The following is a 23,477-nucleotide window of genomic DNA, read 5'->3' on the forward strand; positions in this document are numbered from 1 at the left end:
ACAGTGATGGACGGGGGATTCAACGCAGCTACTCTCGACATGGTGTGAAACAGCGCTTTGGCTGTACGGTCGCTGCATGCTAGTGTGGAACACTGTAAACCAGCACAGGCCCACAGGAACGAATCAAGCAGGCAGAGAGAGAGACTTCGATCTGTCAGGCTGGCCATAAATATAGGTTCTATAGGAAAGAGGTTGCGTTCTTGTTTTACTAGTAGTGGTCTGGATGTTGTACAAGGAGACTCCGATGTGTTTGAACAGAGGTAGACCCAGGGGAACCTGGGAAGACGTGTCAGGTCTTGGCCAGAGGATCATCCACCTCCTAATACTTGCCATCTGGCTGGGTCAGCAGGGTGAGGAGCTGCTTTGGGGGATTGTTGACAGGATGGAGTGGATAGAGGTGTTTGATTGATGAGGAGGGTTGAGTCAGTCTTCCTTGTCCACCGTGAAATTAGGGAGCAATTACTGCTCACGACGCATGTGTATTTGGCGGCTGCTGACGTTGTTTGGGTTGGAAACGCAACACTCGTTTCGAATGCATGTTTGCCCTAGTATTTTGTGTCTTTTCCGAATCCTTTGTTTTCCCCACGCGTTCTACATGTTTCTACTGTTTCTAATCGTTCCATATGCATGCCTTTCAAATGCACATTTGTCCTAACAGTTTGCCTCTCTTTGGGAATCGAGCTTTCACCTGCACTGCGTTGTTAACCGTGGTTAATGTTTCCCTGCGCTTGTCTCTTCTCTCTGGTAGGAGACTACGTGGTGCTGACGGTATTCTTTGACCTGAGCAGGAGGATGGGCTACTTCACCATCCAGACCTACATCCCCTGCACCCTCATTGTTGTCCTCTCCTGGGTCTCCTTCTGGATCAACAAGGACGCCGTGCCCGCTAGGACTTCCTTAGGTGAGGGAACATCCCTTTAATACCTCCAATGACTGTGGCGGTTGAGACGGCGTCCTTTCCGCATGGTTTCCTGTAAGTCATGGTAAATATGTATGAGGCTCTGCAGCTGTTTCGACGCGCCTCATGTCTGTAGTTGTTAAGTAAAGGGTTTGCCTTGAGCAAACACACGATGGGTATGTTTTTGCAGAAATACACACAAACAGAGAACAAATAATGATGGGTACTATTATTATCTGTTTTACATTTAATCAGTGGGGGTTCTGCCAAGGCATTCATTTCCCTAATCCCATCCAACCCAGCCAAAACCCAAACATACGTTGCAGGATCACAGTGGTGTTCATTAGCAATCTTGCCCCTAATTAATCCCTCTCTCATCACTACAGTACATAAGACCTGTGGTGAATCAGACCAGCCTCTCTCCTCTCAGAGAGTGCAGCTGCTTCAGAACGTAGTCTGTCTTCATTTTATGAGGCCTTCCCGGCACATATGTCTTTTATGCATGTCTTAATGAGTGTTAAATTAAATATCACAGCAAGAAAGATGCCGGCTTGGCTCTTTTTTTTGCAGGTGCCAGCTTTGCTTCAGGTAAAAGCAAGTGGTTGAGACAATTTGAATGGAGTTTGTTGGCATTTTAACCCCTGCTTGGTCTCTAAAGTGGAAGGTGGCCGGAGAGAATTTTCTCGACCAATCACAACGCAGTTCCTTAGTCAGCTTCATGAAAGCCTAGGATGATCTCAGTCTTGACCTTACAAGCACTGCTGAATGTAAAGCAACCGTGTCGTAACATATTCAGAGTTACTCTCATCACATTTGTCTATGTACTGCGGCAAAATGTCGTCATGACAATATACATGTGACCGAACATGGTCGCTGTCATTGTGATCTGCAACAAACTGCACACATGTTCAAATATTTGACTTTCCTCATGGAAGATAGCAGAAAGGTAGACATTGCTGGGGATTAAAGGCTGTGACATCATTCTTAATCCTTCAGCGCCATCCAGCAAAATATCACAATCACTCCACAACCACCCCCTGTTGGGAATGGTGCAACATTAATCTGGGGCCAGGAAGATGACTCTCATGTCAAGTGAAAAAAATAAAATAAATTACAAACAAATTGTTATGTGATTAGCTCCCTCGAGATTTATTACAAAGACCCCCATGTTGATAAGATGTGTTGGTTTTATATCTATTCGCTGGCTACAGTCAGCACTGTCAGTGTACGTTTCCACAAAGGTTTTCATGGCCTTGTGCCTCCCCCTTATCCTCTTCCTCTGCAATGGTGACAAAGAGCACAGCAGATGGTTGATGGGTAGACTATTGACAAGACTGGATAATGGCGAGCGCACAACAGTTGGCCGCTGTTCCTCGCGGGGAAACCGTACGTCACATTGCGTCAAGTGTTGGCAATTAACCCGACTCTGTATTTCATAAGCCTCTGGTTTGTGTAATCCAGCACTTAAACACTCTCTGCGCCTTCATGGAAAATGAATCTGTTATTGTGACTGACATGGCCTGTTTCCTTGGCATCCTTCTATGAGGTGAGAAATTGTGCCCTTCATGGATTATACATATGCTATTCACCATAGGGAGCGTCCTTCCAAGTTTCCCACAAGTTTTTTCCCGGTCAGAATACATTTAGTATTGAAAAGCGGTGAGCGCGCGACGGTGGCTCTCATCTAAATGTAAAACTATTCAGCCATTTGTGTACTGTACTGTTTATAATTCCATTCTTATTCAGGTCAGCCGGTCTGAAAATCCTCTTGGTGAATAATCACAGGAAAGAATATGTTTACGTAGCGGGGAACTGTCGGGGGGTTTTGCTGGCTCCCTCCCACATCTGTATGAAACTAGGAGTAGTTAGGCAGGTACTGAACAGAGCAGTATGTGCATAGAGTACAGAATAACAAAGGACATTCATGGCCCTTTCCAGTACATTCTCCTGCACCCCAATGCTGTTCAAAGTCCTACGCTACATCAAGTCCCTTGAATTCGAAACGAGAATATATTCACTGCATCTGGTGTCACCTTTGCCCCCACCTCGTGTGACTTTGGGGACCATCTGTTTCCTCTGTGTCACTGACAGGCATCACCACGGTGCTGACTATGACCACCCTCAGTACCATTGCCAGGAAGTCCCTGCCGAAGGTGTCCTACGTAACCGCCATGGATCTCTTTGTCTCCGTGTGTTTCATCTTTGTCTTCGCCGCCCTGATAGAGTACGGCACGCTGCACTACTTTGTGAGCAACAGGAAGCCCAGCAAAAACAAGGACAAGAAGAAGAAAAACCCGGTGAGTGACTTTTCCAGAACCTACCAGGCCTAAACTGGAAACCACTAGTCTGCCTTTAACTACGTTTACTGTCTGGAAAAGCACACAAGCAGTGAAACTTAGGAAAAATAATGATGGTGCCCACATAGAAAACATTCTGATATCCCAATGTGACATTTTGACAGATATGCACTAAAGAAGAATTCCTATGTTTGATCTATGTTTGATCTGCCATGCGCAATATATTTTCCTAAAGTATTCTGACCCAATTTTAGAGAAGCAACTTTCAACAGCCTTAACATCTGTCTTCGACCGCAGAGATACATTACATCAATATCTCTCCCATGGAAGTCCCACCATGTGTGTTGACCCAAGCTCCACCTTTTACTGATTGTATTGCACGATGATAAGCCAGCGTAATGCAGGCTGTCAGGCAGCTTGGTGAGGTGATATTTTCTCTGAGGCAGATACAACAGAACACTCTTTAGGCGGCCATGCAGATGCAGTTGGCCCGAGGCTGTGCTTAATCCACACCACATCTGTTACGGCTGGTATTTAGACCCTTTTACATGACCTGGGAATGTCTTGTGCGGTCAACAGTCCCCTCACCATAATAGCGTCTAGCTTGTGATGTTCAAAAGCAATGGTAGGTTTCCCCACAAGCAAAAATCTAGGATTATCTTAACTTACTCTGAAGTTTTTTCGGAAACTGAACTTGAATCAATAAAACTGACTTCTCACCCCTAATCTTAAGTAAATAAAAACAGTCTGACCCAATTACTACTGGTAGTATTACAAGTAGCCACTACTATTCACTAAGATGGGAACTGCACTAGTCCATAACTTTACATTTGCTTTGTGATGTAAATCAATGAAAGATTACTGAATAACTGTGGGACTCTGATGCCTAATTTCCATCTCGAAGGGAATGTTCTAGATGAGGTTGATTTACATGGTCTGCCAAGATGCAGATGCCTTGACGCAGGTCCTTTTGATCTACATTAAGAGTTGCCAAAGTATTCTCCTGTCATTTCTTTTAGGTTTGTCCAGTAAAAAATGTCCACCATAGCAAACAGTAGCACCCTATTTTGATGTGGAGTTCAGAGATTTGTATTATGCATGAACACAACTGTTTATTTATGATCTTTCTGGTAAATGTATGCATACTGGAACTTATAAAGCATTCCATTTGGACTAATTGCTTCATAAACAACATCATGAAAAGAAATACACAATTTAATAAATCCTAAACAGGTCTCGCAAAAAACTATCCACAAAAAAAGATATGTGGTCAAAAATGTATCTTTCTATATATTTTCCCTTTTTCTTAAGAGTATGTGTGTATCTTCCTGCAGTATGTTTTTAAATTGTTCTCTCTTTTTACTGCCACAAATGACCTAAAGTTGCCAACATCATGTACTGTGAAAATGTTTTCACATTAGCAAAAAGTCCCTTTGTCTTGCATTAGTACAGTATTATAATTGACCAACAACAACACGTCTAGTATAAAAATCACCTTTCAGTAATGGATTTCAAGTTTGTATCATGTATGTTGTGCACAGCGCGTAGACTACCGTCTGATAAATCTACTGTTGTGCGTGTATCAAAGTATGATATTCTCTCGCCACTTTCAGTTCAGCAGCACTGCTGTTGTTTTGACATTCTCTTTGTGTGTTTGTTTCTTTTACATGTGCTCCTTTTTTGTTGTTTATTCTCTTTCAATTCCATGTCCTGTTTGGACAAAAGCTCCTTCGGCTCTTTTCCTCAAAGGTATATCGCCTGTGTCTGCGTTTCAACTGTTGACTGCATGTGTCTGTTGCATTTTGCCTCCGGCCTAGCGCACATCACTGCTAACTGCCTGTTCTGGTTGCCCCCTTTTCTCAAACCAAACGCTCAGAATCTCTTCACACACATATCAGAAAACCAAGGGCTGCGTAGCGTGGAGGCAGCTAGACGTACTTGTGTGTAACGATAGCAATTTCTGCTCTCAGATAAACATCCCACACATGTCCAGAGCAAAGGAACAGACCTGCCCACAGTATATATATATTATTTTTTCTCCTCCATTTTATTTAGCCTTTATCTGTCTCACTGCTGCTGTTGTGAACCCAGTACTACAGTGGTGGCTTCTTCTCCCTCCCTCTGTCACTGTAACCTCTACCTGTGTGTTTGTGGGGCTTTTCAACCTGACAGTCCCCATAGGGTCAGCAGAGCCTTAACAGACTGAAATAGACAACCAAACGTTGTGTTTAAGTCGAATGAACGTCTTTATGACTCCTCTCAGCAGATTTAGATGGGGTCATCTTTACTCTCAATCCAAAGGGGTAGAAATGAGTTATATTACTGCTGTAGTTAAGAGAATGTTGCACTTCCAAACACCTTGCTGCATCCATGTGGAATGCCAAATTTGGCAAGAAGGTCATTTTTACTGAGTTTCAACTGGACTATCTACTTTTAGGTTAGTGACATACATCTGCTATTTATGGAAACACTGCTATGACGATCTAAATGGAAAGCTAAGTGCAGTTTTGATGAGGTCATCAGGATCCACCATGGGATCCTCTGTGTTTCCAAACGTCGAAAGGTTGTCTACTTTCACCCGGTTAAAGCTGCGTTGCCACTGTGTTGTCATGCCAACCCCCCAGCTCGACTGTGCAGCAGGATCTGTGTGTGCTCCTTCTGCTTGAGCTGCCACGCGCTTCCACTGCAATCTGAGAACAGAGTCACATGGCCTGCTTTGCTAATCCCCCTTGCTGCTGTCAATCAATCGGACTATATTGTGAAAGCCAACCCATCCTTCTTTTACATGTGGTTATGTATCGTTTTCAAAGGGATGACAAGCACCCTTGTGTACTAGTGCTGGGCAAAATGGTGCTGCCGGGAATGAATTAGTGTTCAATCAGCGTTTACAGCTTGTTTAGGAACACATGCTCTGAGCAATCATTCCTTATGGTCAGGATGAATCTGTGTGTGATATTATTGAGATAAACACTACAAGTATCTTGTCTAGCTCTAGCAACAGTGGCATTTAGTTTGTGTAGTGTACTGCATTATGAGCGTTTTAAATGTTTCTGTTGAAGTCTGCTAGGTCAGCCAAACTTTCACACCAAAAAGTTAGCAGAGTGAGAATTAATCTTTCAAAGAGCCGGAGTTCCAACTTATGCAAAGGTGGCACTGCTTTCTGAGATAAAAGCCCATGAAAATGCTCAATTTGAATACTAATTGTCTCTCCTTTGACTGACAGAGCAAAAGACATTGCTGATGTCACTGTCCTATTTCAAGAAGTTGCTTTAAATTTAAGACCGTGCCCTCCAGTGGTGTGCTGGCTAGGGAGGGAAATTTAGAATAACAGGAAGAGTAGAAATAAGAAACATAGGCCTGTCAAAGAATGTATCATCCTAAAGCATGCAATAGGTGCATCATAAACCATAATGGCATCTCAAATGATGTCATAAATGTGTGTAATTCACATTAAAGAGATGATGTTCAGCCAGGGGCTGTCGGGATACTCCTAGTGCGTTCCTGTGACGCAAAGCAGCAGAGTTGAAAATGGGTTGCCCAGCACTAGCATTATTGAAATGCTAAAGAAAGCAAAAGAAGCTACTAACTCCTAATTCTGCTCCGAAACTGGACTTACCACTGTCATGTGCATCAAGAATGTGGTGTGTGTATATAAAGCTCAGATATCAGATATGAGAATGGCAGAACTTCAGAGAGTCATTACACATTAGTTAGGTCAAAGTTACACCAGCTCACACGGATACCTAGCTTAAACACTTAACAGAGTGAGACGGAGTTGAGTCATCCGAACATATGTCCCTCAAATCTCCTTCATTCATTATCTTCAACCGTGTGGTCAGAGAATTTGAATAGGCTGCATACCATTCTCATGCCTGATACCTCAGTATAATGATGTACTAATATGGAGAGAGAAGTCCGACCAGTGTAGGTTATAAGCTGCACTAATTCCAATAACAGTGTCACGTTATTTGTTTGGGGTATTATTTCTTCCTGACATTTCATTGGCGAGCTAAGGTGCAAATTACAATATCCTGCTGACTAACCAAAATGAAAGAAAAAAAAAGCCCCAAAGCAAGAGTAGGCCCCCTGGGGTAGTGAACGTCCCCTGTCGTAGGCTGAGATGGATCACCGTTCTCTCTCTGTCCAAAGCAGACCCCGACGGTGGACATCCGTCCTCGCTCGGCCACGGCCATCCAGATGAACAACGCCACACACATGCAGGAGGGCGACGAGGAGTACGGCTACGAATGCCTGGACGGCAAGGACTGCACCAGCTTCTTCTGCTGTTTCGAGGACTGCCGTTCCGGGGCGTGGCGACACGGGCGGTTGCACATCCGCGTGGCCAAGATAGACTCGTACGCACGCATCTTCTTCCCCACCGCGTTCGGTCTCTTCAACCTGGTATACTGGGTGTCCTATCTCTATCTTTAGGTCCAGGTGTGTAGCCAGCCTTAGAACATACCATACATACATACACTTTGCTCCAGCAAGACAGTTCATGAGAAAAAGGGGGGGGGGCCACTGAGTTTTTGTCCGTTCTTTCTTTGATTTTTGATATCATCGTTTAGTTACTATGTTTTCACTGAATTATCTGTTCCTGGGGATGAAGCAAAAGTTGTAGCAAAACCAACCAAGGCATGATGGGTTCTGGAGTTTGATAGTGTAAAACATAATTCTGCTTGGGGTAAGCAAGACTCTGAGTTCAGTTTTTCTGCATGACTGTAGTTCCCAGATTCCTTATGCATTGTCATGGTTTCTTCAATTCACCAAGATATTATAATTTGTCCACTTCGAACCTCTTCATTGCTTGGTTTTTGTTTTTTATAATTTTTTTTGCATGGAAAGTGACTTCATTCCTAAAGTTTAAAAACAGGTGTTTTCTGAGGATGCGTGTGCTGATTGGATGAGAAATGGTCACTTCTGGATTTTTCTTTATCTTTTGTTCCCATATTTTACAGTGCTATTTATTGCTCTCAATTCTAATTTATGGCTGTATTATGTTAACCCATTACATACTAGGATAGAACATGACAAAAAATCGAATGCACTTTAACAGATATATTTTAAACAGTAAATATGATTTTTGACGTTTACTCATTAAGTTTGCTTCAACTATATGATTAGCACACTTAAAAATAATTATATTTCATGTGTGGTCAGAAAGATGGAAAGTTTGGTTTATGTTTAATGGTCAACTGTACAAACATTGTATATATTTTACTATTATGTAGTGGTTTACATTTATTGCATGCACCTTTCAGGCCAAAAATTTACCAATGTGTTAAAGTCTTCTACCGTTGGCTATGGATACAGAATGAGCACTGTTGGTCATGACTCCAGATTAAATTGTACATTTTTTAGGGAAAGTAGAAAACGAGATGATCCAAATGCTCTCAGCTTTTGTGTTATTAAATTGAGCATTATCTCTACATACGTATGTGAGATGATAGTCCCCACACTTTTACATAGTTTCATTTGAATGAATATTGTGATCTAATAGACTGCACTGAGAACATCAGATTTTTTTAAAACCATCTTGCTATATTGGCAACCATCTCCACAAGGCACAACAGATGTTCAGATTTTTAGTACTGATGGCATGGGGAAAATACCAACATCGTTTTTTGTTTGTTTGTAACAGCTATTCCCCTCCCTGTTTAATTTGATCAAAGGGATTTTTTTTAATCAAATAGATTAGTAAAAATAATTGCTTGTTTCTCTCACCTAACCTATTTTCCCCCAGTAGAAGAGGATACACAGTCCAGTCGTTATATCGATGCCTATATCATTTAGGCTTTCATGGATGTCAAATGTAACCGAGGATCAATTAGACCGTCATCTTTACATCATCAAAAAAAGAACCTTTTCACACACTTCCTTTGTCACGCGTTAGTAATCCATCTACAACAGGAATATTGATGCACTCGGCCTCGTCAGTGCGATGAAAGCATCTGCTCGTAACCAGACCAGATGCACAAGCCTTACTTCTTAGAGAATCACTGTGGAAACAGAAGTGATCTGATAAGGAAAAGGGTCCAGGCTCTAAGTTTAGGAATCTTGCCTTTGCATTTGATCTGCAGCATTGCAATATAGTTATATCTTCAACAATTTGAATGTCAACGTAAAGTACAGTGCAGACCAAAATACAGCCTCCTACTCAAAACGTAATTAAGGAGATGTAAGATGCACCAAGACTATATTATGTACATATCACAAATGATAAGCAGCAGGTACATGTACAGGTTCATGATAGTTTGAGACACATATTGGTCAATAATTATAATTTCTAGTTTCATGTGGGATACTGTTTGTTTTTCTATTAAGTATTTCCCTGGTTAGGAGGATCCTAAGAACAAGAGATGGAGAATGTCTTGTGTGAGCAAACTGATGAACACTTTTGTTTTTACGTGTAGTGAGTGTGTTTATCTTGTTAATCTTGTGTTTACCATGTTGTGGTCTACATACAGTAGTATCTTATGGCCTATTCAACTCGTTGATTGAATGAATGGCTACAAAAGTAGGTAGCAGAAAGTACCTGCAAAGCCTTTAGTGACACATTACTTTCAGAGATCCTACTGTGATGTTAAGCTAACTGTACCCGAGACACTGAAAAGATCGGCTCATCTGAGTGAATTTGCCATCCTCAATGCATCTGGTGTTTCTTATAGGGTTGAAAGAGTGAAGCCAGCAACCTGAAATGTGCCAGGCCATGGTCAGTGTTGACAGTGAGTCATATTCAGGTCTCTTAGCTCTGTGAGCTGCAGTACCTTAGCTAAAGCTCATTTCCTATGTTGTATTCAGTTGTACTCTTAATTGTATTCTATTTATGGCTTATGTCGAAAAGCTGTCGCTCGGTACCTAGTTTTGTCTTAAGTGTGTATGTATTTATATTTCATTTATTTTGTATTAATTTAGGTATTAATTTATTTATTTGTTAATTTATTCTTTTCTAGAACCTTGGGAAATACATGGGTCAATAGTTTATTGGTTTGCATTACTGTATAGTAGTGTAGGAGAATGTACAGTGTGGAAAATAACTTTAAGTGCCAAACTTAACACACGTTTGATTACAGCATATCCTTGTGGAGACAAGTTAGGTGTTCTTCATGTATTTCTATTTTAATTTATTGTTTGGGTGGTGATGGAAGTTAATAGAGCAAGGTACTTTGTGTGATTACAGAGCATACAGTCTCCAACTATTCAAGCAGTCATCACACTGATAAGATCATCTGAAAATATGTAACATACAGATAAATATAAAAGCACAGGGTCACTACCTTAACCAGTGAAGAATGAATAGGCATATCTAAGTATCATTATGTGTTTTGTCGAGCACAGTATGGTGATTAAACTAAATTTTCACTTGGTTTATAAAGCCCCAACAATAACCAGTCATCCAAGCTAGAACGCCCATTCAGTATTATTGATTGTGTTCGATTTACATCAGATTCACATTATTTATGTCTCTTTACCTAAACATTGTATATTCCCTAGAATTGAAACATGTCATGTCAAACGACACACATGTCACACACACGTCATACGTGATGGCCTACTGATAGAACCTAGAGCTCACAGAGAGTTCTGGAATGTTAAGATGGTGTTGGTAATCCCAATGTCTTGGTTTGATTTGTCTTAATTTTACCTGGTCCCTGCTTTTACCCATAGCAGCATCTTGTGCACTTCATCCAGTTTGAGATTTTATCATTTTACTTGGACAGAGATACAAAATAAGTACTATGTGAAGAGCACATGTAAATAATTTCTATTGTTATATATTTTGTCAGGCTGGAGAAAAAAGACAATATATCACACCGTCATTGCAGTACTGGGTAACAGGCATCCAAAAGAAAAATACATCCAATCTGAACTCCATTATAATGTTAATTGTTTGCCATCTATGTATATTTCTTAAGTATTGTACAAAAGGGACACTGTTAGGGTCTGCATAATATACTATATGTACTGAAAAAATATCCTTTTCATGAGGGAATTGCACACAGCTGTGGAATTTTACAATAAAATGATTGCATTCATCAGTGTGCGTGGTTTGTATTCGTGGTTTGTAAGGGATGTACATATGTCAAGATAAGGCATTAGGCAGTTTTACATCCAAATACGACACAGGGTTTCTACTAACTTGAGATGGGATTGGATTGGAAACCAAATCTGAATTGGGGTTTGCTCCAAGTCTACCAGAACTTTGACAAACAAACAACAGATGACACAGCATATTGTGTGTCATGTGAGGTCGCTCTGTGTGGTGTAGTTGATTGGTCAGTGATGAGGACAGGGTAGTGTTTGATATGTTCCAAAAAACAGGGCTGTCTGACATGAACCCCTGGCCTGGCACCTGGCCCTCCCCTGGGTGAAGTCACAGCTGCTTGGAGATGGCACTCAATCCCCTGGTTATTACACAATGAATGAGCCATTAAAGTAGCCGTACCCTCTGTTCTGCTAAAGGACCATGGAGCCACGGTCTCAGGACCCCTCATACATCATCCAGCTCCTACTGTTTATGCTGTAACTGCACTCCGCAAGTACTATCATAGAAATCACTCCAGTCGGAATCATGTCATGTGCATCCAACATAAGGTGAGTGAGTTGGGAGTAGGAGAACTCTCTTTGAATACAAGTACGTAATACTTGAGCCAATTGTCCATTAGGAATTTGGTCCCAACCCAAAAATAAAAGTGGCCTAGCATACTGTATGACAGAGAATCTCTTTTTATCTTATTGTTTTTCATCGTTTACAATATCTAAGGAGAGCACAACTAAATTCCTGGCTTACTCACACACACACACACACACACAAGCCCTCACGACATCCATGAACACGCACATGTTTGGTCATTTTATCATTTTAATCAGTGCTCTACTTTAGCTTTAGCATACTACTTCAGTTTTCCTGTATTACTTTAGTGAATCTTTCATGCATTCATGTTCCACATCCACACCACCCCAACCATCGCACACACACACACATCAACCAAAACTCATAATGACCTTTAATTTCCAAGCCTTCAAAAGGCCAGCGTGAACAAATAGTGGGATTGAAGAGAGGCAAGGTCAATTTAGGAGAGATTTAAGTTTTGACTTGAGTAATTAGCCAGGACTAAAAGCCTCTGGAGATCACCATTAAAAGCTGTGAATTTGGCATCAGGCTTTTCTCTTACTCCTTACTTAGTCTCCTTCATTCGTATAAGCTTTAATTTCTCTTGGCTGATTAACGATCCAGTTGATAAATGGCAAAATTACACATCCATACATCAAACGTTTTCTATGTGGTGATGATGGATGGGTATTCTCGCACAGTTGACTTGCTGTGATGCATCACTGTTAAAGTTAGTCAGTCTGTGATGCACGGAGGAGTTGTCTTCTGGCGACAAAGTTTTGATCAGACCTCTGCTTCTCTGAGGAATCCACCCCACCTTTACATCGCAAACCGTGGAGCACTCGCCACATGCCCCTTCGGTTTCTTCGCCTAAATTAGCATTTTTGTGTCAGCAAACAAATTTGGGAGTTCAAAGAGAAACCCTGTGGTGCACTCCAGTTTAAAAGGCTTTCATTTTTCAGATCCTAATTGAACCTCTGGCGAGTTTCAGGTTTAGGAAAAACAAAATGTGTCGATGTTGGAGATAAGGCCGGTGCACTAGCTCAACTTGCAGTCAATACGCCACGATGACTTCGGTGGGAGATCTTATCTAACACGCATTATGGATGCAATGTGTGTGTGTGTGTGTGTGTGTGTGGAGCATGTTTGTGGTGGGGGGATGGGCACCTGGGATGTGTCATACAGCGTCAGAGCCATCAACATCTGTAGTGCTTTTAACATTGATGTATTTTTAGTCTGACCCAAATCCACACAGTAGAATTCTCTTCTAATGGTCCAGCCTTCATGTTATACCTCTCCAGCAAGATACGGTTCTCAGCCTTCAACATAACACCCAATGGGCCTGCAACGGTTCAATAAATCTTGTATGTTCCTTTGGGTGTTTCGGTGAATTCACTTTCTCACTCTTCTCTGACCTTGTCAGTGCCCAGTGAATACCGTCTTATTTCAGAACGGGTTCTTGTTAACATGTCTTTCACCACTCATTTTTAAATAATTTCACTGTACTTTATCCATATTGATCTTCGTCCAGGGAGTGTGGTACCGCTTCAGAACGATCGGATAGGTTTTACACTCAAGCTTGTGTTAAAGACAAAGTATAGAGATGCAAGCGGATGCAGACAACATTTGACGTGTTAATGGCCCTTAAAGCAGCTTTAAAGAAATGCTGCATACGCTCCGCTCTGATTTAAATACCACATGACTGCCTCTGCTTCTGACCTAGATTAGCCCCCTCTTCTTCCCTGCCAGCAGAAGGAGAGCCTCGATTGATAGTCTGGTGAAGTCCTGCTTAATCTGTATCCAGTGCTCTCACCAGTCCGGTAGTTTCCCTGGCAACATCAATATATGATCTGCTACAGAGGACGCAGGAACAATCTTGTTGGTATTGATGGCATGGAGTCAAGTCTTATTTCTCAACGTTTGTTCAAAGGGTGACAGCTAAAACTATCTGTCCCTCCCCCCATGGCAGAATAATTTTCCTGATCTCGAGTTAGTCACCTTGAGTCAGAAGAGATAAATCTGGGCTATTACATGGCTAGCACTTAGCTGTGAGAAATGTGCACGACTCGATTGAGCTGGCTGTCAGCGTCGGCATAATCTACTTCTGTTGATCTGCCTGCCTTTCAAATGTTTGGTGCGTTGTTTTGGGAAGAGGGACATTCGTCATTTGAACAGGAACAACTGATGAGGATTTTGTCCTTAGACTGAACGCATGGAGAGGTCAACCAAAGCCCTGCCTACCAAGCATCAGGTGTAGCTTGTTATGGAGAGACACAGGGGAGAGCCTGAGAGGCGGGCAGGCAGGCAGGCAGACTTTCCACCTCGCTTGGTTTGCAGTTGGGATGCCACACGTGAACATTTGGATAATTACATAAGTCAAGGTGGGGCTCAGAGAATTGTTGTAATGTTGACTTGTTATGACGCATTGGAGCTTCAATCGCTCGTCCATCTGCTGTGCTGACGATCAAAGTCTCTCTCAACTCTGTGGGATCTAAAGTCACATAACAACCAAAAACACCCAGTCAATGTCTGAAACCATATAGGACATGGGTTGCGCTATCTATTATTAGATGGCACAACCGTAAGTAAGGCACATTCTCACAAGGGTAGTTTCAGAGGTTATGGTTTACCTTTGAAAGTCTGATGGTGCCAGAACTTCCTCAGGGCAGATAATCTGATCTTGTCGTCGCCCCTGACGTGGAGTGGCTGTGATGCATTTGATCTGTCGTGTGATTAGTATGCTACCCCCGCAAGGATGGCCCCGGGTATGCAAATGATTTCATATTTAATCTCTCAGACAGACTGTTGTATGTTCCTAAAGCATGACTAAACCGATGACATTTTTAAAAAGACAAGTTTGAGGTCAGGCAGAGTTGGTGAGAGTATAGTGAAGCTTGTAAAAAGCCAACCTGTACGTCTTCCCTGGTGCTACACACTCAGGCATGAACCTCAGCCTGTACGTCTTCCCTGGTGCTACACAGTCAGGCATGGGCCTCAGCCTGTATGTCTTCCCTGGTGCTACACACTCAGGCATGGGCCTCAGCCTGTACGTCTTCCCTGGTGCTACACACTCAGGCATGGGCCTCAGCCTGTATGTCTTCCCTGGTGCTACACACTCAGGCATGGGCCTCAGCCTGTACATCTTCCCTGGTGCTACACAGTCAGGCATGGGCCTCAGCCTGTATGTCATCCCTGGTGCTACACACTCAGGCATGGGCCTCAGCCTGTACGTCTTCCCTGGTGCTACACAGTCAGGCATGGGCCTCACTCTCTGGTCTTTTCCTGTCTGCGTGGGACAACTCGTGTTCCTGTTATTTATTACTTATGAAATCAGAATCTCACAACAAGGGTCTGGTCCCTGATATCATTTTACGCTTGGCTTAGGATGACTGTTAAAGATAATCACAAGGTTTGATAAGGTAAGCCGACACAAATACCGACCCATTCACAGGTTTGGCTTCCAGAGGAACTGCAGCAACGAGCTTTGGGAAGATTGATGAAGCGTGAGGCCTGGACTGACAGAGTACTTTATACCTTCAAGCAAGGCAGACATGACATGGCCACGCAGCATAAAGGGAAATCAAATTGACAGCGTGTGACATCAGGCAATACCATGGCGTACTCATAGCCATGCACTGGGAATCCTAAGCTTTCTTAAGGTTCTAGGCCTGGTGTTGCCAGTGTCATTATAAGCAGATCAATACAATAGGAAAGTCACTCATAGTAAGTATACTGTATGCTAAGCAGCTACGGTAAATGATCAAAAGCACTGTGTAGAAAACAAAGCAAACACAGGTCGAACAACAGATGTACTTGATAGTTATTCTTAGCTGATAGTATAGTATGGAACAATAGATATGATGTTTTGTACACAATGATGGCATCTAGAGTATAAACTTCATTTATGTTTTATAAACCTGTGAACAGAAATAGACAGCACGGATTATAACCGTCTTATAAAATGTCACAGATGGAGTTTTCCGACACGAGTCAAACTTCTGAATGTCACAAGGTGTATAGAAGTTGTCATTTTGAAATTGAACACCGTGAAATTGGGTCTCTCGCTTTTCTTGGAATGTCAAAACATTCGTAAATGCGAGCGTGCAAATGTTTGTTTTATTCATTGAGGTAAATAAGATGAAAGGTTTGTGATACTGTACTTTGATGGTGTTGAATTGGTTGAGGGTGAGAAGCCACTGGGTTGTCCTCACTCCGAGCAACCGTCACTCTCTTTTATCTTTGATCCTTCACTAACTCATAATGTGTAGGGTGAGGAGACAGACTGTGAGATTCAAATCAACTAGTGTGCCCCGAAGTGTTTACATTTTTGCCAAGCAATTTGTCCATTTGAATGAGGCAAGTACTATGTACAATAATATTACTATATTATATGCTACTATATTTGATAATATACGGTGTTGATCACATGAAAGCAATTATTATTTCAAATATTGACATTTGTTTTAGATAAAACATACCAGACATGGGTCAGTGTCACAGGATGAGTAATTCACCCAAGGAAATTTCATCTGAGTGGATGACAGAACTCTTTAATGCACGGTCATCTTCAATGCGGGTGACTCATAATTCAAGAAACCAGAAGAAATTCCACATATTCGTTTATGGTGCAATTTCCCCCGAGGATTAATAAAGTACTATTTGACTGCACTACTATACATAACTGCATGGGAGTGCACTATACAGTCCTCTATTATACTTTACTCTTCTCTATTCCAGAATTTTTTGTCATTTCCATCTTGCACACACAAACAACACACAAGCAACTACACACATACCCACACTCTGTCCTACCACACCCCACCTCGGGCTGGTGACCACCCCAATCTGTCAGTCAGAGTGAACGGGTCCAAACCCTGGTTGTGGAACTCCTAGCTGACCAATAGGCTGCTCACACCCCAGTCCTGTCACAGCGTCGGGCTACAGTACCTCCGAACAGAGGGGTCTGGACTTGGCGTGGCTCCAAAGTGTACGGACATAACGCTCAGAGTTTCCTGCGACAGTCCTCCAGGGAGTAGCATCGTTGTTCAAATGTGCCGGCTGTCCACAGTTCTGGCCGCTGCCCTGGATGCTAACCTGCACCGCTGAAGGCCCCCACAGGCCTTGTCACTCAAGCGTCAAGTCTGTTTGGTTGTGCCGGGCTGAAACTCTCCCCTGGGGATAGGGCCCATGGTTGGGTGCTTGTGTGTCTCCTCCACTGCCCGTCCACAACCCTCACCCCCACCACCACACACTCACAGACACATGCATGCACACACACACATAGTCACACATATATATACACACGCCCTGGGCCCCCTGAGTCATCCAGCTGACAGCTGAGTCACTTCTGCAGGGTGTAAATGGTCTCTGAGGAAGGGAGGGGTCTTTCTGTGTGTGCGTGTGTTGTGTGTGTGTGTGTGTGTGTGTGTGCGTGTGTGGTGCATGTGTGTGTGACACCAATATTCCTGCACCCAATAAAAATCTTTCTTTGGTACTCTACATCAATTTTCACCTCATTTACTCCCTGAAACCTACAGTATATAAGCAACGGTCCACAGTAGCTCCAGTGGGTTGTGTTCCTGAACCTCTGTGTTTCCTGGAGAATGAAAGTGACTAAGTGTTTCTTACAGCAGTGGGGGTAGGATGGGACTGCTGGCTGGCACTTATGCAAGCCCGTTCTTCCAGATGTATCCCCCTTCTCTGTCTTTGTCAGGGCAAATACCAGACTGGCTCAGTCCTGGAAGACAAACAGACAATCTGTGAGTAGTACTTCAGATTGGATGTCACTGTTTTGTTTTCCTAGGTAATGATTAGCTTGCTTTATTAAATGTGTGCGCACAGTATGGTGCATTCATGTGTGCGTGTGTGCGTGTGTGCGTGAGGGAGGGATGTATTTGTGTGTGTGTGCCTGTGACCTGAGCTTTTTGTCACGAAGGAAGCTAAGCAGGTCATGAGTTGTGTCTCCCAAGTGATATGACGCAAAACCATTGTATAACAGTAAACATAGATGAGTGATGGGGATGTTAATTTTCCATTAACATTAGATATTGTCGAGCTCAATCATAGGAACACATCATTGGAATGACGTTAAGGGATGTCGAAAGAGAAATGTATTCCATCGACCAAAGGTCATTGGTGTCAAGACACATGTATTCTGTTCACGTCACTTCTGATCAAATAACATCCCACTCGATGATGTGAGGTTCATATTTATTGAATCAACCTTCATTGTGTTGACATTGACATTGATTCTCTCCTCTCCTGTGTTGACATCCTTATCCTCCTTTGATTTGATTTCCTTTGATTCGGCACTTGATGATCCAAGCTGAAAAGACAGCGACCTTCGAAGTGTCCTTACAGAAAACATGTAAGCATTACACCAAAACGCAACTAAAGTTGCATCATGTTTTCACTTGATAACTTTACACTGAATGTCAAACCATGTTCGAAGTGTACGTTTCAAACATCAACCTCGAAAAAAAGAAATGAACCACTGCCAGTTTCAAAATATACGAAACAAAGCCAATTTCAAACAGTTGACTGTGAGACGTCGTAACACAGTTACTTGCATCGGAGCACTGCCTTTTTTCTGTTTATGGTCCCAGTGAAATGGGATGGATTGACTGGAGCACATAAACAAAACCAAGCGGTTGACGCTGTGTGTCCTGACCTATCTGCACAGCTGTCTCATTCACACTGCATCTCTGTCTGATTCGGACCAATGATTGCTTCCAGCTGCTTGACGCTCAGGGATGTCTGCACGGCTGTGGAGTTTAATGCAGATGTACTCAGACACCCGACAGTGGACGGAAGTAATAGTAATTCAACATGATACAGCTTGATGTATAAATGTTTGATGCCACCTTTACCCCTCCAGACGTGAACCTTTAGATCTGTTTTTATGGGCTACCCACTCACAAAGGCCAAGACAAGTAAACCTTCACCCAAACGATGAAATAAAGGTACAAAAAATGTTGTTTCTTCTTCTTCACAGACATAAACCACAGTGGAAGAAGAGAGTGATGGAAATTTTAGCGAGCCAGCTGTTCATGCACAGTTTAGTCACTCACAACTCAACAGCAACACCCTTTTGCAACTCAAATTTGCATTGCAAAGCACAACTGACACACTACATATTTTAGTCAACAGATTGTAAGCTTGATGTTTTTGGATTGTAATATACAAACAAGGCTTTCTGCACAGTAGTTCAAAGGTGAACCTTCCTTTTGAAAGGTCATATGCCATTCCCTTTGTACCACCTGCAAATGCAGGTATAAACGTAAAGGTAATTAACCTTTGGCAGTGCACCACAATATCAGGTCCAACATGACTTACTTAGTTTACTAGTTTGTGTGTCTGCTTGCTTTATCTTCTTGTTCGACATCATGAGGTAAGGGCAGTGAGATCTATATACTGTGTTTGTGATCTTATTTGGGAGCGGTGAAAGAACCTTGGCCATGACACCACTATGATGGAAAGCTTACTGGAGCGTTAAGGTGCTTCTTTTTCTGTCTGTTTCTCCCCCTCTTTCACTCTCTCACCCCTCACCCCCTCTCTTGGCCTGTGCTTCTCTCACTATCTCTCACTCTCTCGCTCTCTCTCTCGCTCCCTCCCCCTCTCTCTTTCTCTCTCTCGTATTCCTCACATTCTTTCCCCATCTCATTTCGCTCTCTTTAACGCTCTCTTTCTCTCTCTCCCTCTACTTCCGTTGTTTTCTTCTTCCCATGAGCATGTGCTGCTGCTTTCTCATGCCTTTCCCCTGGCCCTCGGGTGCGGGCTGATAGACACCGAGGAGTGAAGAGCACATTTTAATCTTCTCCGCATTGTCCCGCGCCTTTGTCTGGTCCACTTAACCTCTCTCTGTGAGTCTAAAAGGAATGGATTTTTGTTCTCTCCTTTTTTTGTTGAGTATGTTAACGTTTCTTGCAGTCTGCAAGGTCGTATCTTTGCAGCTGTCCTTTCTGTCTTCCGTGACAAAACAGGATCAGCTCAAAGCTTAGTAGATGTATTCTCTTCCGGTGGGTTATCGTGAGGACATTTGGCTGGATGCACTTGTATGAGTGTGTCCCTGGCTCCGCACATTTGAGCATTTTATCAATAGTCGTGGAGAAGAATATCCGAGAATATTTCTTGGATATTCAGCAGAACAGAACAGCTCTGAGACAGAGACAACTATGCCTGTTTTCTCTAAACCTTCAAATCTTAGCATCTAAGCCATTCGTGCCCGTTGCGTAAATGTTAAGATGCACTTGATCCTCCTCATTTTACCCAATTCCAGCCTTGAAGTTATTAAGTAGAAGGTGAATGGGGAGAAGAAGGAGATGGGTGACCGGTTTTGTTTCCTTAGACAAATCCCAGAAGCCTCTGTCTGCAGTGGGAGCGTGATTGATGTCTAAGAAAGCCAGACAGTGATTAAAGAACTATGGACTCCTTCTTCTCTCTATGTCTTGCTCTCTCTCTCTCTCTCCTTCCCTCTTCAGAACTTTATTTTGATGATGTGCATTCAGTTACATAGGGACAGAGAGGAATACTAAATTGTTTAGTTATTTTCTCACTCCTTTGAAAAACAAACAACATGAGATGCTCCATTAAGTTTGTGTGTAAGTGAGTGTGAAGGTCTCTCCCTGTGGTGAATACTAAGATGGCTGCCTCTAATTGATTTGCGACGTTCTCCAGCAGCTGATGAACCATCCAGGTTGGTGTTTAACCTACACTGACTCAGTTTGTTATCTCAGTAATCTAAGGTCTGCAATAAAAAAATACACACTACATCACCTTTGTCTTCAATATGGTTTATGCCTAATTAAGCCTAAGATTAACTAAATGTGTTCAGGCTACTGCAGGTTGGCTGCCTAGCATAGGCCTACTGAGCATCTGGCAGCATTATTGATTCAGACCTATTTTCCCTCCATCTTTCATCCATGTTCTTCTCCAGTTCTTCTCATTATATAGTCCTCACCTGTTCTACATATATTGTCCTCATTTAGCCCTTTTGCTTTTTTATATTTAGTTACATCTGGTTTTATTCTGTGTCTCTGTCTGATACCTTGGCTGCAGTTCAGAGAAGCGATGTGAAATAGGAAGGTGTATTCACCTTCAGCCTTGTAGCTAGGGCTAGTCACCCTGTGGGACTGTCAGCTGACCCCGATAGCGGCGGATAACGCTAGCCTATCTGAATACTAATTTGTTTGCTTGACTGTCAGAGTGGCGTCCAGCTGCTAATACGTGGGAGCTAGGTAGCAGCAGAGCGCTTCATAATTCAGCCTGTGTCGTATGCCCAGAGGAAAGATGTGCAACCAGAAGAATGATAATTAGCCAAGGTCAGCCATCGTCAGATTCTGACGATCCAAGAAGGAAGAGGGGGCCGCTATTAATACGAGTCGAGGAGAAACAAAACATCTCATTGGCTCTACATGCTTGTTTATAGATTCTTCTTCTGAAATGCCTCGCCGCCGAGCAGTCGGGCCCCTTTGCATGTTGTGCTGAATAACAATTCTCCAGGAAAAGTCTCACTCTGCCAACTCAAAGAGGGTGAGGGAATCATTTAAAAGGGCTCTGCCAGAACATTCAAGCATGTCTGTTTGGATGGTTTTCACACAGAAGGACAATGTTTTATAGACGGTGGACCACATGAAGGATCCTGTTACAAGGCTAAGCTTCCTGAATCTGGATTTCTAACCATAATCAGCTTTATTATGTAGGTGGCAAAGCTAGGAACGTCATCACTTTTCTGTACATCATGAACATGAACAACACCAAGGAAATTCAACAAGCCAACACTGTCATCATCCCAGGGTGTTGGTACTGAACTATTCACCACCTCAGAGAGACTGCTTCTCTGATACCTCTTTTGTACAAAAAGGGTTTCAGCATGAGAACACTGGCCTGACATGAGGTACTGTAGGGTGTAACTACAGTACTGCAAGCACACACATTCAAAAATTACATTTGCATGCTTAGGGTTCTGCGTTATACTTGTGTGTTTAGGGTTACGGTTTGGTGCTACACTTGTATGCTTAGGGATGGTGATAACGTAGGTTAGGTTTCCTCCAACTACAAGCATTACTACGGCGAAAATGTTTTACGCTTCATGGCAATATCAAACGTGAGCATGCTTACACAGTCCTCCACACCCAGTGTACATTTCCCATTGCACACACTTCATGACATCGACTCCAAAGGTACACTTTTTCGTTTGACATGCATGTTACACAACGCCTGCATTTGAAGTGCTTCCATTGAGCACTTTCAAAACCGAAAGCAGGCTAAGGACCAGTGGAATGCACAAGTCTTGGCCCACAGCCGGGTGGAAGCAAAGCAAGGCTGTCTTCAGTGGGAGTGATGGGATCCGCGCTCCGCCCTACAGATGGGTAGGTGGGTTTACCCGCCGGGCAGGAAGAACAGAGGGGAAGTTCAATCCCGTCCCAGAGATCAAAGATGGGCCCCGTTAACGAGCTGCCGGCTGCTTCCACTGCTGACCTAGCTAAAAGTTCCTCGTGGCCAAGATAGATGGCCTTATTTATCTATCCTGGACCAGAGGGCAGGCATGTTAGCAAACAGGACATCAATGGTGGAGCTAACGGTGCATTCAGCTATGGCGTCTCAATATCACAAGCAATTGACTTTTAGCGTCTCCAAACCACAACAGACAAGGGTAACGTGCCCCAGTTTTCAAGTTGCCTCTGAGGAGACTGTTTTCAGAACCCTGAAACTTCATTTGCATGTGGAGTCATATCATTAATAGAGCATGTAATGCAAAATTAATTAAATGGATGGAAATGCAATAACAAGTAACAGTTTGACATCCCAAAATGTGATTAGGGGATTTTGATGTGCCAAATAAACAATAGCTGAAATGAAATGTTTCAGGCCATATTCATCCTTCAGTTCTATCATTTGCATAAAGGATTTTTTTGGGGTCTGTTTTGATCACTGTCACCTTACTATTCATTAATTCTCAAAATAAAGACCAAATAATTATATAAGTATGTCTTCTCATACACGTCTTGAAATAATAGCAGCAGATATTCTGTACTGTGTATGAACAGCTTGTACATTTTACACCGGATGGAGCAAAACCACTCTGATTCGATGGAAATTCTCTATCAGATTCAACCGATCTATGGACTTGTAACTCATGTTCCGTTAGCGAGAAAGGGCTTGTATTCCCTAACCACACGCCCAAATAATTGAACTGTTTTCATATTACACAAATGGCCATTGATTTGGGAAAGGATCAGATAAACATTGAATAATTAATAAGAGTGAGGGGGGGGGGGCTCCAACTCTCCACGAGTACTGTGGGCCGTATCTGATATCAACAGAGGGGACACTATTGAACACAGGATTGGCCTCTAGGCCAGTTTATTCACTGGGGCTTAGAAACGTTTATTGCATTTGTTGTGCAGCATTGTATTTTTCTGAGTGACATAGCAAAGAAGAAAAAGAGGATACTTTCTGCTAAGTCAATGGTCGGAATGTCCTTTAAAATCTATTCCTCTGGGTTCAGGGGGTTTACTTTCTGCCAAGAAAAACTCGACAAGGCTCCGACATTACTTTTAAAGGTCTTTATGTGAGCTTGCACATATTTAGTTTCTGGGTGCAAAAATTCAGTGATCCAAAGCAAATCCTTTTTGTATCCTTTTTATTCAATGTTTATAATTAAAGT

General features: G+C 42.6%; 1 protein-coding gene across 1 annotated transcript in view; it reads left to right on the forward strand.

The window, feature by feature from the left end:
* gabrg2 (gamma-aminobutyric acid type A receptor subunit gamma2) overlaps nt 1-7,739 on the forward strand; it is a 28,670-nt gene extending 20,931 nt beyond the window's left edge. The window contains exons 7-9 of the mRNA XM_047020855.1: nt 749-901; nt 2,990-3,195; nt 7,348-7,739. Coding sequence (XP_046876811.1) covers nt 749-901; nt 2,990-3,195; nt 7,348-7,626 — 638 coding nt within the window. The 3' untranslated portion in view covers nt 7,627-7,739. The remainder of the gene's footprint in view (nt 1-748; nt 902-2,989; nt 3,196-7,347) is intronic.
* The last annotated feature ends 15,738 nt before the right edge of the window (nt 7,740-23,477 follow it).

This window comes from Hypomesus transpacificus, chromosome 5, assembly GCF_021917145.1.
Source record: "Hypomesus transpacificus isolate Combined female chromosome 5, fHypTra1, whole genome shotgun sequence".
NCBI lineage: Eukaryota > Metazoa > Chordata > Actinopteri > Osmeriformes > Osmeridae > Hypomesus > Hypomesus transpacificus.